This window comes from Aegilops tauschii, chromosome 2 (assembly GCF_002575655.3).
Source record: "Aegilops tauschii subsp. strangulata cultivar AL8/78 chromosome 2, Aet v6.0, whole genome shotgun sequence".
Lineage (NCBI taxonomy): Eukaryota > Viridiplantae > Streptophyta > Magnoliopsida > Poales > Poaceae > Aegilops > Aegilops tauschii.
This window is the reverse complement of record NC_053036.3, coordinates 637013218-637028757: the sequence shown is the minus strand read 5'-3', so window position 1 is coordinate 637028757 and position 15540 is coordinate 637013218. Positions and strand designations below refer to the sequence as shown.

Below are 15540 nucleotides of genomic sequence, written 5' to 3'. Positions count from 1 at the left end.
ATTAAACATCCCGCCTCAACTAGGGAGCTCCTTGAGAATCGTTGACCCGGTTAAAATCATGAATGAACCAAGTAGAAACTCTAATCCTAATTGAATTGGAGGGCTTCAAATGAGGGAGCACCGTCAATTAGAAAATGTATTTTTTTTTGTTATACTGATTGTCAAATTTGAATATCAAAAGATGTGTGTCCGACGTGTAAATAGGGACGAAGGCAGTAGGCCGAGTTCGGGAGTTGAACTTGTCTGTCAGTATGGGCACGCGAACTGATGACCGGGCCCACGTGACACGAGACCGCAGCGCCCGGGCGGCCGCCCCCGTGCCCTCCTACCAGCAGCACCCCGACGCCCGCGCGCGCGCACCCACCCCTATCCCGCCGACACCCCGGCCCCACGCAGACCCTGCCCCACTTCCCAGCGTCTAACCGCAGGAAACACCGACGACCCGCCCGCGCGCGGGGCCCCGCCTGTCACTTGGACTCCTCGGAGCGGTGGGAGCGGACGCGTGGCGGCGGCGGCGGGTCTCCCTCCGCCCACGCAACCCGCCTATAGCAACAGAACTGGCGGGCGGTGCGGTGTGGCCGGCCGAAAAGGAGACGACCACCAACTGGAGCAGGGAGTGGAGGCCTGCCTACTTTCGGTGGGGAGTGGAGCGGAGCGGGGAGCCGGAGAGCAGCCCTCCACTTTCGGTGCCGCTGTCGCCGTCGCGGTCGAGGGTTCTCGCGCGCGCGCGGCGGGGGTTCTACCTAATTCGGCTCTGTTCTGCTCTGCTCTGGTGGCAGAGCAGAAGGGGGAGTGGGGAGATGGTGGCGGCGGCGCCGTGCGCCGCGCGGAGGTCCTTCAGGGACTCGCTCAAGGTGCTGGAGGCGGACATCCAGCACGCCAACAACCTGTGAGTCCTTCCGCCGTTCCCCCAAATTGAAGAATCCCCTTTCGTCAATTTCTTCCAGGTTTGGGTCGTGAATTCGTGCCTTGTGCCGTGGTGCAGGGCGTCCGAGTGCTCGAGGGACTACGACGGGGCGTGCCTGCAGATGCGCATGTCCTACAGCCCCGCCGCGCGCCTCTTCCTCTTCCTCCTGCAGTGGACCGACTGCAGCCTCGCCGGCGCCCTCGGCCTCCTCAGGATCCTCATCTACAAGGTCCTACTACTTTTGTCCGTCCGTCTGTCTGTCAGTCTGTGTGCCCATGCCCCTGGTTTCCTTGCAGAATTTGTGGTGATTGTGCTCGTGTCCTCACGGAATCCATCCTCTCTGCTTCCATTGATTCTGCAGGTTTATGTGGACGGCACAACCACCATGTCCACCCACGAAAGGAAGGCCAGCATCAGGGAGTTCTACGGTAAACACACTGTTATAAACAACTGAAAAGAACAGCAGATGTTCTCGCAATCAGCCTTGTGGTTTCAACTTGTGCTACTGTACTGATGCCCATCCTCTGTCCGTCCACAGCGGTGATATTCCCCTCCCTCATGCAGCTGGAGCACGGGATCAGCGACTCCGACGACCGGAGGCAGAGGGCGGCGTGCTCCGAGGGGTACAGGCGGAGAGACGAGCCGGAGGACAGCAAGAGGCCGGTCTCCGAGATCGACGCCGAGATCGAAGAGGAGTGCGGGATCTGCATGGAGCTCAACAGCAGGGTCGTGCTGCCCAACTGCAGCCACGACATGTGCATCAACTGCTACCGTCAATGGTGAGCGAGAACGAGCACAGGATCCTCCCGTCGCGTTACCATTTGTTTTTCAGTTTTTCTGCCATGTTCAGTTCACTTCACTTCAACCAGAGCAAACATGTTTGGTGGTCCTTGGTTTAATGCGAGCTTCAGAGGTAGCTTAGTCGACACTTCATTCTGGTGTTCTTAAGTGCTTCAGCAGTCGCCACCAGAGCCTCTTTATGCAGATGGCAGTGCACTAGTATGAGTAATTAAGATGGCCGCGTGAGCATCATTTATGGAAAATAAGTAATTAAGATGGCCGCGTGAGAATCATTTATGGAAAATACTATGCAGCAACCTCTGCATCTGCCAGTTTTGTCACTTAATGTTATTAAGCATTAGAAATTTACAAAGTTAGTTGTTTCTTGAAAAAATTACAAGTTAAGTTCACCGAGTACACGTGACACAAGTGAAAATTTTGAGGTTTTAAGCTGTAAAAATAAGTTGCACTCTGGTTCAGCTAGAACAGTAACCGCAGAGCTTTGAAACTCTGCTGCTGCCAAGTTTGTAACTCTGTAAAAATAAATTGCTGTGTTCATATGCAGCAACCTCTGCATCTGCTTGCCAGTTTTGTCCTTGCTTCTTACAAGGCCTGGCCTTCTTGCTTTGCCTTACTGTTATTAAGCTTTAGAAATTTAGAAGTTTAGTTACTTATCGAAAAAATTACAAGTCGAATTCACCGCGTACATGTAAGTGAAATTTCTGAGGTTTTAAGCTGTAAAAATAACTTGCGCTCTGGTTCTGCTAGAATGGTTGCCGCAGAGCTTTGAAACTCTGCTGCCAAGCACAGGGTTGTAAGTTACATGGGACTCCTTATCCGGTAGACGAAGAAGGAATGCCCCAGACTAACAGATTCATAGCTCCTCAAAAAAATTGTTTACCAACTTATACCTTCAGAGCATGAGCAGAGGAGCTTTCTCTGCAAATGAACAATTACATTTCACAAAACTGCCCGCTGCCAAACGACTGCCGTGGTCACTGAACCGTGTGTTTGCCTGGTTGCAGGCGCTCGAGATCTCAATCCTGCCCCTTCTGCCGGGACAGCCTCAAAAGAGTAAACTCCGGCGACCTATGGATGCTCACCGACCAGCGCGACGTGGTCGACATGGCGACGGTGACGAGGGAGAACATCAGGCGCCTGTTCACCTACATCGAGAAGCTGCCTCTCGTCACGCTGGACAACATCTTCGATGCCTATGATTCCCATGTAAAATAACTTTGAGCCGTTGACGATGACTTGCTCTCGACTGTTTTTTCTTTCTGGGAGCGTTGACGCATGGCTTGTTGTTGTTGTTGGTTCATGCAGAGGATGTTCCTCGTCCTAGGATGTGGCTGACCATGCATGGATGGAGCAGCCTGACAGAGAGACCCAACCTGTGTGAGCACCCTAGGGTCCTCAGGCTTTGTAAATACATGTACAGATTTACAGTTTGCATGGAAATGTTACAGGGAAAAGTCAGAACAACAATATGTTATTATGCAGACATATAGTGCATGTACTACCTCCGTTTTGAAATACTCCCTCCGTTCCTAAATACTTGTCTTTCTAGGCATTTCAAATGACTATCACATACGGATGTATGTAGACATATTTTAGAGTGTAGATTCACTCATTTTACTCCGTATGTAGTCACTTGTTGAAATGCCTAGAAAGACAAGTATTTAGGAACGGAGGGAGTATAAGATGTTTTGGATTTTCCAATATGGACTACATACGGTGAATGGATACGCTAAAACGCGTCTATATACATCCGACTCAAAAAATAGTTATAACATCTTATAATTCGGAATGGAGGGTGCATTATTTATGTGCTGATGTGATTTACATATGGTTTCAACTGAATGCATGGCTGCATCAGCTCTCCTTTTCTTTTCTCTGTGCGTGCGCGATTGCTGCCATTAAAATTTTGTCAGCTTATTCTAACCTTTTCTGGTGATTCAGTTAAAGAGGTTGCTTAAGATGTTTGCCTACAGATTTACGGGTGAGGATAGCAAGTCACTCTGTTTGTTCTGTTTATTCGGTTTACATGGTTCGGTTTATATGATTTTTTGGTTTGTGCAGTATTAATGCTTTAGTAAATATGGTATGAAATTAAAATACGGTTCGGTTTCGGTATATATCAAATTATTTTGGTATATTTTGGTATATATCATAATAACCAAAGTTGACGCGAATTTGAAAATGACGTAATAATAATTTATAAATTTATGACTCAAAACACATACTATTTTAGACAAATACTATATAACTATATATAAGTATATATGCATGAATTGATTCATCCCTTGATTGTTATGGATGTGCTTAGCATTTTTTCAAGAGAAAAATAACTATGTTACAAGAAAAATGTACGTGCTTGGTAGTGAATTTGACTCATGTACAAGAAAATTGGTTTGGTTCGGTTTATTTTCGATATGGTTTATCGGTTCGGTTTCAAATGCACAGAGTGAATAACAAGTAAGTTTATCAGTGGAGTTTTCTTTGAAAGAAGTTTTGTCAGTACTACTACATAGGTACAGTACAGACCACAGTACACTGCTGGACGCTCGTAAAGCGTAGCGAGTAAAGCAAGTACAGTACATGCCCTGTGCTGTACATACGGACGATTGGTACAACCGACTTTACAGTTCATATAGTACTACGTACCACAGTACATGATGATTGGTACGGACTTTAATAACGCGGTAGATGGAATTTAGGGGCCAACATAGCAGGACCACTAATTTCTGGTTTTTTTTTTATTGTTGTTTTTTTAGCATCAGTACAGACACAAGCGCTCATATACACGCGCATACACTCACCCCTATCTTGAGATTTACGAAGTTACCGTAGGCGCCTCGTCGTCGACGGGAACGTCTCCTCCCACTGGAAGCGCATCGCTGGAAATCCTGAAATAAATTCAGGAATAATGCGAGCACCAGGATTTGAACCCTGGTGGGTTGGGGATACCACTGTCCACCTAACCATCTCAACCACAGTTGGTTTTTTTTTTGTTGTTGTTGTGACGAATGTTTTTGACTGTTTGCAAAATTTCCATGAAATGACATTCTTGGTAGTTGTGGCAAAAAAAAATATCAGCACTCCAAAATGCTTTAAAAAAGCATCGGGTTTTTTTTGCCACGACATCCACGCATTTCATTCCTTGCTGGAATTTGTGAGCAATCAAAACATTTGTCAATGCCCCCCCCCCCCCCCCCCCTCAAGATCCAAGTTTTTTGTTTTTCTTTTCCAATTTTCTGGATTTCACTGTTCATTTGAGCTCGAGCTCAGAAACACCACACGTCCGGGAAATTTTTGCATTCCTAATTTTATGAGGGGAAAAATCACATGAGCAGAAAATGAATAGATTGAACAACAAAGATGTTTTTTTTTTTCATAAAACATGGGTCATAAGAAGAAAATAGCTTTATGACCCATCTCAAGCATGGCGAGATCTTGGAAAGAGCTAATTGCACGTGCGTTGCAACGGGTCATACGTTTGAACACCAATAGAACCATGTCATGGTTTTCAAATCTTTTCTACTACCTCTATTACTGAATATAAGACACACTTGCAGTTCAATTTGAACTGAAAAGGGTTTTATATTTAGTTACAGGCGTAATGTTTAGTAGTCTAAGATTTTCGATGATGATGATTAGTTCGGTCGGTGTGGTCTGACTTTACTATAGATTTTTGACCACATTCTCCATAGGTCCCTCTTAGATCTTCTTTCTGCAACTACTAGCAGTTTCATTATGGGGCAGCTCATGATCTTCATATTGATCTATTGCCCACGTTCGGATCTATTATTTCTTAGCTAAACAGGTGAAACATCCATCCAAATTGGTTATACCATGGAATCACAGCCAAACTATAGCTTACACCCACCTTATTCTAGTGGATCTTTTCTGCATCAAGGTTCTGCAGTTAATCTTCACATTACTCGTAGCTAACGGTAATACCAAGATAAAAACCAAAGTTGTTTGTAAAAAAAGCAAACTAAACTTTTTTTGTACCTAGTGACACACCCTAGCGTTCATTGGCAATATATATCAAAGCATATCATTTTAACTTATAATTTGGACATCATACCAACATGTCAGAACGTGGATATGAGATTGCTAGGTGAGTAATATGACATTTTAGAGCTTAGAATTAAGATAAGTGGCTTCAAGTTTACTCAGTGTAGGACGGGTGTATGGGATGGGCAACAACGTCATACACCAGCTGATGAAAAATCAATGGCTGGGCTAAAATGCAATGTAATATCATATTATAATCAATAAGGATTCAAGCAAATAAATTTAATCGATATGGTCATCAACAAATTGGAATGTACCAGTGGCGTAGCTGGAGGGTGGACAGGGTGGTCCATGGACCACCCTGTACATCGGCTCGGTACTTTAGTATACATGTAAGAAAAATTAATCAGGCCACATTGCACATCTAAGGCCCAAGCCCAAAAACTATGAATCTGATAACTAGCTCACTCGTTCCTTCCTATGTTGTAGGTGTACGCTTTACCCAAGAAATGTTCCCTCATATGCTTAAAGCAGTTTTCTTGTACCCTAGAGGATGGACTTGATCACTTGAAGTCTCCAACCGACCACACCGCGACGGCGAACCCTAGCGTTTAGCGTGACAGAAGCCGATGACGCATTGCGCCAGGTAGGCATAAGGCGGAGGAGTGCCAGCGAGGCGGATGGCTAGTAATGCATGCACATGGTAGAGCTAAACACCGAGACAGGAACTCCACCGACTTCACACCTTTCCAATTTAAAATATGATTTCCATTTTTAATTCAAAGTTTGATTTTGCCTTCAAGGTTTAACTATGAGGGGTTTTTAATGTAGAATTGTCGCAATTGGTTGAGGGGTTAGACTTGGGAAGTGGTTTATTAGTCCCATGCCCACGTTTGGTATGGATGAGGATAGTTTGTGGGAATTTAAGAGGGAATTAATTAGTTCCGTTGCTTGTGGGGTGTGGACAACAAACAATTTTCTCACTTCCCATTCCCCAACTCAATTACCAGCCCCCCACCAGGGAAGAGATATGGGGGAGTTGCACCCCTTAATTCCCTTTCCCATGCCTTCTTTAATTCCCATGTCCTCCAACCATACAAGGATTTTAAGTCCTGCACCGCAGGAACTCCCATTCCCCAATGCAAACTCCCGTGAAACAAACACGCTGTGAGTGTTTTGGGGGAGGGTGGAGGGCAAAGGATATAAAATTTCCTATCCAATTCCTTTCATTTTATTTTTTAAAAAATAAGTTTAAAGCCGGGGGGAGGGTGCCCCCCTCATCTTAACACACATAGCTCTGCCTTTGCTAAATATATTGGTATGTTATATTTTTTATATAAATATTATGTATATCAATTGGACCATCATGGGCGAAAATCCTGGCTACGCCACTGGTATGTACTTTGCCGCAAGGAATAGACTCGAGGAAACTGGAATACCTCAGTGGGATTTTCGTGCCATCCATCACGGAAGCAGCAGACAATCGAGGATGGAAGAGAGAGAAAATATCATGGACTGATGGTTACTACCCTGCAATCGGAGGAATCAAAGCAACAAGGAAGAAATGATAGGGACATGGGCATGGGAGAGAGGGGATCCGTCACCGTTCACCCCTGCCAACGCTCGTCTTTTAATCACCACCACCACTAGCCGAGGGAAAGGAGATAGAGGAACCCCAAGTTAATGCATGGGGGAGAGGGGCATCACCTCGATGAGCGTACCACTGGTGGACAAAGGAGTCCTGATGGAAAAAGAGAGGGGGAGGGGTGTCACCTTGGCGCTCGTAGATGGCCCTAGTCAATGGCAACCGTTGGCCCTTGCTCAAGCACACTGCCGACTGGAGGAGGGGGGCACGTGCATGGCGTTGGGTTGATGGAATCATGTCGACGAAGAGGTGAGCGAGGCATGGAGACACAATAGTCAAAATACGGTTTTTTTGGATGGAATATTTGGCGTCAGCCTATAGGTTTTCTGGACTGCTCGACGATTGTCATTGATGAGACATGCCCAACGGATAGGGGTGGAGAGGCATCACACCGGTGGGATAGGAGGTTGCATGGAAGGGTGAGAGTATGGGTAGGTGAAGGCAGGGTAAGTTTTTACTGCCTCCGTTTCAAAATGTAAGTCTTTTTAGAGATTTCAATATGAACTACATACGGAGCAAAATTGGTGAATCTACACTCTAAAATATGTCTAGATACATTCGTATGTAGTTTGTATTAAACTCTTTACTAAAAAGACTTATATCTAGAAACAGAGGAAGTATTTAGTTGAGGTTTTGATAAGATTTGATTTGATTTATTGAGTTAATGCAGGACGTGCGACGTACATGAGAAAAATCAAACGAATGAGGGACAAGGGTGAAGGCGGACGTACAAAAACCAACTCCACTATAACAGTAATCTTAGAAGAAAAATTATAAGACCGGATCATGGTGCTAGAATGAAGCCATAACCAAGAGACCGAACAATCTACCATGATTGAATACTCGGCCTATTACCGATCGAATCTAACTCAGACCTCTTGGTTTTTAACTGGTCGGCTGAAAATCGAAATGCCTATCGATCTCTAAAATATAAGCCATGTTGCCTTTTTAACGGCCAAACTTTCTAGTGCTCGATTAAGTTTGCAGAAAATGTTGTCCGCATCTTTAATGCCAAACAAATAAAATAAGAAGAAAAATATTTTTTTACGACGGATCTAATGATATTGAATTGATGTCATAAATGCTGGCATTCTTTCCATAGAATTAGACAAACAAACGTGGTAATTTCTGAGTTTTTTAGGAAGATTTTGACAAGGGGGGCTGCTAATCCTAATCCAAAGTTCCCGTCGCTGCGTTCAGGCAGCCGCCGGCGACCAGTGAATGCTTCCGCATCCCACCGCGCGTCAGGAAGCAGAGAGGCCAGCGTCCAGCCGCCAGCTCGCCCACCCTACCCGAGCTCACCCACATCGGCAGCCGCCGCCGCGACGCCACCGCTATGCGCAGAGGAGCGCCATTATTTTGATCCTCTGATTCTTTCCCCACGTTGGGCGATACTTCCTATGCGCCACCGCCGCCCGCGGATCACACAGCGGCGGCAGTAGCGCGAGGGAGGCGGTCAGAGGCCGAAAGATTTGGATCGATGGAGATCCGCGCCCGCGCGCCCGGCAAGATCATCCTCGCCGGCGAGCACGCCGTCGTCCACGGCTCTGCCGCCGTCGCCGCCGCCATCGACCTCTACACGCAGTCCTCCCTCCACCTGCCCCCCTCAGGTCTCCTCCTCAGCCCAGCAAACGCCATCCGACTCCCGATTCCTTCCTAATCCTCACTGATGTTCTTGCCTTTCGCAGGTGAGGGCGGCGCCGGCGAAGTGGAGGTTGACCTGACGGACTCGGGCCTCGCCTTCTCCTGGCCATGCTCGCGCCTCCTCGAGGCGCTGGGGGAGACCTCCCGCAAGGCGGAGCTGCAGGCCCCGAGGCCCTGCTCCCCGGAGGAGCTGGCCGCCATTGCCAGGCTCGTGGAGCTGCACGAGATACCCGAGGCCAAGATCTGGCTCTCCGCCGGCCTCTCCGCGTTCCTCTACCTCTACACCTCCATCCTGGGGTCTGTTGGCAGCTTTCTTTCCCCAATCAAAATCAAATCTTAGTAGTTATGCTGAACCTTCCTGACAGTAAACTTGATGCAACTTCTTGTGTAGGTGTAGGCCTGGGAAGGTCGTGGTGAGCTCTGGCCTGCCGATGGGCGCCGGGCTTGGCTCGTCGGCTGCGTTCTCCGTGTCGTTGTCGGGCGCGCTGCTGACAGCGGCAGGTGTGGTTTCTGCTGAGGGCGCCGTTGGCGGAACGGAGTGGCAGTTGTTGGGGAAGGATCATCTTGAGCTGGTTAACACGTGGGCGTTCCAGGGGGAAAAGATTATTCATGGCAAGCCTTCTGGCATTGATAACGCTGTCAGCACTTTTGGTATGCTGTTCCTCTTGGTTGGTCAGAATCTTTCAATTCACGCCAAAATGCGTTACAACTAAGATTTTTTCCTCTAGTGGAGATATCAGTATTGAGGTTATATGTGCTTGTTTCATGAACCTATTCCTCGACGGCGCTGCTGTTGTACGTTAAAAGTTTAAATCGACTGCCTGTTATTGCCAACTAAAGTGTGCCCCATCTTTGTACTTTTAACTTGAATGTGAGTATTCTGTAAGTATAGGACTTCCGTCATGAAACATCTTGTATTTTTAACTTAAATTGGAGTATCTTATCACTTTACATGGCATTGGGATTTAAATACATATGTTACGTGACTATTAGGAAGCATGATCAAATTCAAGAAGGGAGAATTGACGAACCTCAAATCTGGCAATCCAGTCAAAATGCTCATTACTGATACAAGGGTTGGTAGGAACACCAAGGCTCTGGTTGCTGGTGTGTCTGAAAGAGCATCTAGGCATCCCGATGCTATGGCTTCCGTCTTCCATGCAGTCAACACTATTAGTGAAGAGCTTTCCAGCATTGTTGAGTTAGCTGCTACTGATGAGATAGCCATGACCTCAAAGGAAGAAAAGCTAGCAGAACTCATGGAGATGAACCAAGGTTTGCTCCAGTGCATGGGAGTCAGTCATGCTTCTATAGAAACCGTGCTGCGCTCGACATTGAAGTATAACTTGGTCTCGAAGCTCACCGGAGCTGGTGGTGGAGGCTGTGTTTTGACGTTGATACCAACTCGTATCCTTTTATATCTTATCACTTGTGTAGCTTTTATATCGCTTAAATACCATAGATCCAGCATATCATTTCCTTTCAGTTGATTCATTCATGACATTTTAACTGAATGTTTCCAGAAATCAGAGTGTGCACAAATGCAGTCTTTGGCATTCTCTTAGTGAAGAATGTAAATATTAAAATGATTTGCCAGTAAAAGCTAGATCCCCATTACTTAAACATTTTTACATGTGAAGATTTTCTGAATTGTTATTTGGTAATTCTGTCAAAACTTATTAATGTAGCAAGGAGGGACTGGAAATTGCTTAATGTTTACTGATGGTTTGTACTCCCTCTGTAAACTAATATAAGAGCGTTTAGATCACTATTTTAGTATTCTAAACGCTCTTATATTAGTTTACGGAGGGAGTACTTGTCAAAATCCTTTAATTTCTCTGTGGTACAACTGTACCCACTTAATGAATAGGTCTGTTAGATGCATGCGAACCAAGGGTTTCACAGTTCTTGTATGCTGATTTAATCTGGAATGCTTAATTTATGTTTGGTACACTTTCGAGTTTCACAAACATTTTGATATATAATCCGTTTGTCTATATCTCCTGACTTAGCAGCGATGCTTCCTTGACATCATAACTTTCAGTATTGTCCAAGTTAGTTTTGGAGAAGGTCACCACGGAGCTAGAATCGCATGGTTTCCGCTGCTTCAAAGTCGAGGTCGGTGGACAAGGTCTTCAGATTCACCAAGGATAAGATAATGCTCGCTCCTGTTTCAATGGAGATGTTGTACACTATTTTTAGGTTTGCTTGACCTTCCGAGATGAAAGCATTCTTCCTATTCTGTGCCTAGCAGACCACTCACTGTATCAGTCAATAAGCGAGTTTGCCAGTCGCATGATTGTTGTTGTATCAAATCAATAAACCCTGTTCCATAGTCGGGCGATGGGCGTGGTTGGAAGGAATATTTGAGGTGCCATGTTGCATCTGATCTGATGTATCATTGTTATCAAAGTTGAGTTCATTGGGTTGGGTCATTTTTCTTGCAATAAATGAACTCCCTGCCTGCTCTTTGGTGTGTGTAAACATTTGCAGTTTTGGTGTCACTGAGTGCTCACCGTTCGTAATTACAGTGAGCTCTGATTGGAAGTGTAGGGTTGTGCTCAGGTTTTTGTAAATGTCTGTAGATAACATTTACTCCCTCCGTCTGGAATTACTTGTCGCCCACTGAAACTCAAATAGACTAGCGTGTGTATGTAGTGCAGTACTGTTTAGCATGTGTATGTAGTACTCCCTCTGTCTGAAATTACTTGTCACAAAAATGAATAAAAATAGATGTATTTAGAACAAAAATAGGTGTCTGTCTAGATACATTCATTTCTCTAACAAGTATTTCCTCTGACAAGTATTTCCGGACGGAGGGAGTATTTATTTATGTCTTGGTTCAGAAAACAAAAGTCAGAACATCTTGTATTTGTGAACGGAGGGGGTACATAACCATTTCAGCTCTCTTTTTCCTCTACCGCCAGTTAAAAATATTTGGCCTTATTCTAGTTTTTCTCGACACGACTAAAAATTACTTGCAAGGTAAGGAAACTTATCTGGAGATTGTTATTGTCTGACTGACATTTTTCCGTAATATACTACTCCCGCTGTAAACAAATATATTTGTTTACAGAGGGAGTGGTACATAGGTACAGCCGTACAGGCTTCACAGTACGTTACTGATACCGATCGACCCGGGTAAGTACCTTACAGTACACTAGGTACAATTAAGTGTTCAACTAAACTTTGAAATTTAGCATGAAAAAGGTCCCATCCCAATTTCTGTAAACATAAAAAGAAACATAAAATGCATGACATTCAGACTATCAGGGTGATTTTCTTTTTGTATTGGGTAAGACATTGCATCAATCCATCATCTATTTGTGAAACATTTTACAACATTCTTCGCATACATCAGGGGAGGGGCTGTAAGATTAGTCACATGCTACTCAAATACTTGCGCATGTCGAAAGGCAATAAAAGCCATTCGGGTACCACACCGTCGTCGTACCAATCCTCACTACTACTGCAGAGAAAAAGTATCATCATATCCTCAGGTCGGTCGTAACCCTCAGGGATCAGGACAGCGAAACCTTCCGGAGGGTTTTCGACATGTAAGGTCAGAAGAATCTTATTGTTGGTTGGCCTGAAAGGAAACAGTTGCAAGGCTTCAGTGACGGTGTACAGATTGACAGTGCACCAACGTAAAGAGGGAAGAGATGCTTGTAGATAGATAAACATCTCACCTTGTCTAAGATTCGCACATGCCATGAATCAATCCTGCGAGGTGAGTTAGGTTCACCATAGTTTGGACCATGCTGGGGCTTGTTCCTTAGGAGAGGCAGCCTTGCGGGCACTGCATCATCGTCACTGTCGTATTCGATTTCATTGTCGGGGCCAAGGGCCCTGAGTACCATCGCAAGAATGATTGACAGCGCCTGCGAATGATCAAATAAACAGTATTTACAGACAAAATCATTTATGCCCAAAAGTTATTATTCTCTGAAAAAGTACAGTGGCAGTTGGCCAAATGCAGAAATGTGAAAGGTAATTAGATGGTTATAATATTATCTGAAGTCCTGCTTCAGCAATATATTTAACATAATTTATCAACTACAGGTTGGTACCATGCTTACAAAGCAGATAAGCGTTCCTCAAATTGCCTTGGCAGAACAATTTATTACACATGCTAGAATTTTACACAGTACGATGGTGTCTAATCTCAAGCATATTGATGTACATTTACAGAGTTTCTTTTAGCGAATATAGTAACACAGTTTTTCTATTGGAAGCATGGGAGGCAAACAAGAATTAAGATTTGAGTTTCATTGCATAGAATCGCTCACCTGAGCAGCCACCACCGAGAGGGCTACCCATTCACAAATGTCAAAATTTGATCTCACGAAATGCTTGAATTCATCAAACTTCCCGGATGGGTCATCTGGGAAATCCTGCAGGTTTGGGGATTATCAAACCATCACAAATCAAATGGCTGATATATTAGAAATAGCAAGTATATATAGCAGCTGAAGCGCTCCTTACCTCCTCCCAGTAGCTATTCAGAAATACATCAGCGGCGATTGCAGCCTCCAGTATAACAAGCAAAAATACAAAGATCATGTGCTACATACATGTCAGGTTAAGGCAAAATAGTCCATATCACCAAGACACAGTACACGTAAGGTCACAGAGGTCCAGGAACATAACTGGGACTTAAGGTTTCAGTGAATTATCATTAGGAGCCAACAGTTCCATTTCAAAACTCATGATCCTTTTTCAGAAAAAAAATATCATTTATATTTAAAATGGAGATATCTGGAAAAAGACGTAAGGTCTGGTCTTTATGCGGCAACGCAAAAGGCTTTGAGGAATTTTGTTAAACCAGTAGCAGCTGCCATGTAAGCCTAGTAAAACACGCTAACACAACTCCTGGTATCAGACGCTAGGAAGGATACACAAGACAGGCAGGGGCTGTTTGCCGTTTCGGCGGCGATATGGCCAGAGCAGGTCAGCAAGCACATGATGATCCCCAGGCTGAGAAGAGTGTAGATAAACCTGCACAACAAGTGAATTTGTTTCAATCAAAACAGCCATTTCATATTCGTATATTACATATACGCGAGCAAGACACCTGAAAATTCCTTGGATACTGGTGGCATGGATTCCCAACAAATTTGTCAGGCCCAACATAAAAAACATGGTAGAATAAGCCATTGGGTGCGCGTCAAGGCGTCGACGTCGTAACAGCAAAGCAAAGGGGAAGATGCCGATCACAACAGACGTGTCTAAGTTGGCGAAAGCGATTGTTGAGCACAAATCGCTGTTGTTTCTTTATCCTCCATGAGTGCCCCAGCCTAGCCCACCAATCAAGCGCACAAATGCATCCATCCATCCGTTGCATCACGTCGTGACGACACATCGCAGCCGCCACCTAAATTTGTAGGGGCGGCGCAATTCCACCGTAACCACCGAATGGCACTTGCATCCACTGCTTTTTCTTTTCGTCACTGCACACAAAAAAATTTGCTGCAATAGTGGCTGCTGAGTGTCCCGCCCGTCAGCAGCCGGGGAAAAAGGGGGGCGCTTTTGGGCTTGGCTCGGTTCCTACGCCACTTCCCGATCCCTCTCGCTCTCTCTCCCTCTCTCTCTCGTTCGTGGTGATCCCTCGTTGGTTGCTGCTGCTTCTGGTGAAACAGTGAAGCGGATACGCGCATTCCGCTGGGAATTCGGTCGGGGGTGGGTGCGGCGGGTATCCGCGCGGCGGATTTCGCCGCGAATTCGGTCGGAGGAATCGGGAGCGGCGGCAAGAATGGGGGGAATAAAACAGCAAATCCAGCAGTGAGCAGGTAGGCGAAAGCAGAGACTGCGACGCGAGTCGCCGCGCTACGCGAGATCTGCTTGTGGAGTTGAGGGAGGAGGAGGGGGAGCGAGGGGAGGGTACCAGGGGGCGGGGAGGTGGCCGGCGGCCTGCTGGGACCAGGCGCGGAGCACCCAGAGCGCGTAGAGGATGACGGCCATCCCGGCGAGCCCCACGACGGAGTTGGCCGCCTTGAGCGCCGTCTGCACGCAGCTCCGCACCGCCGCGCGCCCCGCCATGCCCTCCGTCTCGCCGCCGCCGACCACCAGCTCTCCGTCCGGCAGGCGGCTCGCCAAGCTCGGGTTTTTTTCTTCTTGAGCGGGAGCGGGAGCGGCAGCGGTCGCAGGTTGGGTGGGAGAGCGGAATGGGGAGCGGGGCGGGGCTGCCGCGGGAGACCGCGGCTGGGGTTTGACGGGGGGACGGGACGACGGTGGCGTGGGGGGAACGGGTGGGGAAGAGAAAGAAAAGACTTGTGAAGACCGGAGAGGAGCGGAGCGGGGAGAGGGAAGGGAGTGGGGTGGGGTTGAGCGGCGGGGCGGGCGGACGTGACGGCTCGCCGGGAAACGGGAAATGGATATGCGATTTGGAAATTTGGGACAGCGATGGTTACTCACTTGTGTTGAACTTATTATTAATAATGTCGACCGTAGATGTGGAGGTGTTTGTTTGTTTGTACGTACTCGATATATCCGTATTTACTCATGTATATCTCTATATTTATTTTTACATGGCTTCACGGTC

The 15540-nt window shown here is 46.2% G+C and overlaps 3 protein-coding genes across 3 annotated transcripts; 2 read left to right on the top strand and 1 right to left on the bottom strand.

Annotated features, from left to right (window-relative positions):
• Positions 1-506: 506 nt before the first annotated feature.
• Positions 507-3190, top strand: LOC109748781 (E3 ubiquitin-protein ligase AIRP2). The gene is made up of 6 exons (XM_020307807.4): positions 507-889; positions 986-1136; positions 1269-1335; positions 1446-1686; positions 2713-2914; positions 3014-3190. Exons 1-6 carry the CDS (start codon positions 801-803, stop codon positions 3041-3043), a joined length of 780 nt encoding a protein of 259 aa, XP_020163396.1. The 5' UTR covers positions 507-800; the 3' UTR covers positions 3044-3190.
• A 5267-nt stretch (positions 3191-8457) lies between these two features.
• LOC109748779 (mevalonate kinase) lies at positions 8458-11483 on the top strand. The gene is made up of 5 exons (XM_020307804.4): positions 8458-8965; positions 9044-9296; positions 9391-9650; positions 9993-10406; positions 11044-11483. The coding sequence occupies exons 1-5, from the start codon at positions 8836-8838 to the stop codon at positions 11151-11153; spliced, it is 1167 nt and encodes a 388-aa protein (XP_020163393.1). The 5' UTR covers positions 8458-8835; the 3' UTR covers positions 11154-11483.
• A 783-nt stretch (positions 11484-12266) lies between these two features.
• Positions 12267-15334, bottom strand: LOC109748782 (tetraspanin-19). Its single transcript, XM_020307808.4, has 6 exons — positions 14884-15334; positions 13898-13997; positions 13485-13565; positions 13289-13393; positions 12689-12880; positions 12267-12588 (listed from the first exon to the last, which is right to left on the bottom strand). Exons 1-6 carry the CDS (start codon positions 15036-15038, stop codon positions 12574-12576), a joined length of 648 nt encoding a protein of 215 aa, XP_020163397.1. The 5' UTR covers positions 15039-15334; the 3' UTR covers positions 12267-12573.
• Positions 15335-15540: the final 206 nt, after the last annotated feature.

What these genes read in the sequence shown, in the direction of transcription:
- LOC109748779 (XM_020307804.4), top strand. Translation starts at nt 8,836, where the DNA reads ATGGAGATCCGCGCCCGCGCGCCCGGCAAGATCATCCTCGCCGGCGAG. An exon ending in CCTCCACCTGCCCCCCTCAG is followed by an intron (nt 8,966 to 9,043) that starts GTCTCCTCCTCA and finishes TGCCTTTCGCAG; the next exon opens with GTGAGGGCGGCGCCGGCGAA. An exon ending in TTTGACGTTGATACCAACTC is followed by an intron (nt 10,407 to 11,043) that starts GTATCCTTTTAT and finishes CATAACTTTCAG; the next exon opens with TATTGTCCAAGTTAGTTTTG.
- LOC109748782 (XM_020307808.4), bottom strand. Translation starts at nt 15,038, where the DNA reads ATGGCGGGGCGCGCGGCGGTGCGGAGCTGCGTGCAGACGGCGCTCAAG. An exon ending in TGAATAGCTACTGGGAGGAG is followed by an intron (nt 13,394 to 13,484) that starts GTAAGGAGCGCT and finishes CCAAACCTGCAG; the next exon opens with GATTTCCCAGATGACCCATC. An exon ending in TCTCGGTGGTGGCTGCTCAG is followed by an intron (nt 12,881 to 13,288) that starts GTGAGCGATTCT and finishes GATCATTCGCAG; the next exon opens with GCGCTGTCAATCATTCTTGC.
- LOC109748781 (XM_020307807.4), top strand. Translation starts at nt 801, where the DNA reads ATGGTGGCGGCGGCGCCGTGCGCCGCGCGGAGGTCCTTCAGGGACTCG. An exon ending in ATCCAGCACGCCAACAACCT is followed by an intron (nt 890 to 985) that starts GTGAGTCCTTCC and finishes GCCGTGGTGCAG; the next exon opens with GGCGTCCGAGTGCTCGAGGG. An exon ending in TCAGGATCCTCATCTACAAG is followed by an intron (nt 1,137 to 1,268) that starts GTCCTACTACTT and finishes TTGATTCTGCAG; the next exon opens with GTTTATGTGGACGGCACAAC.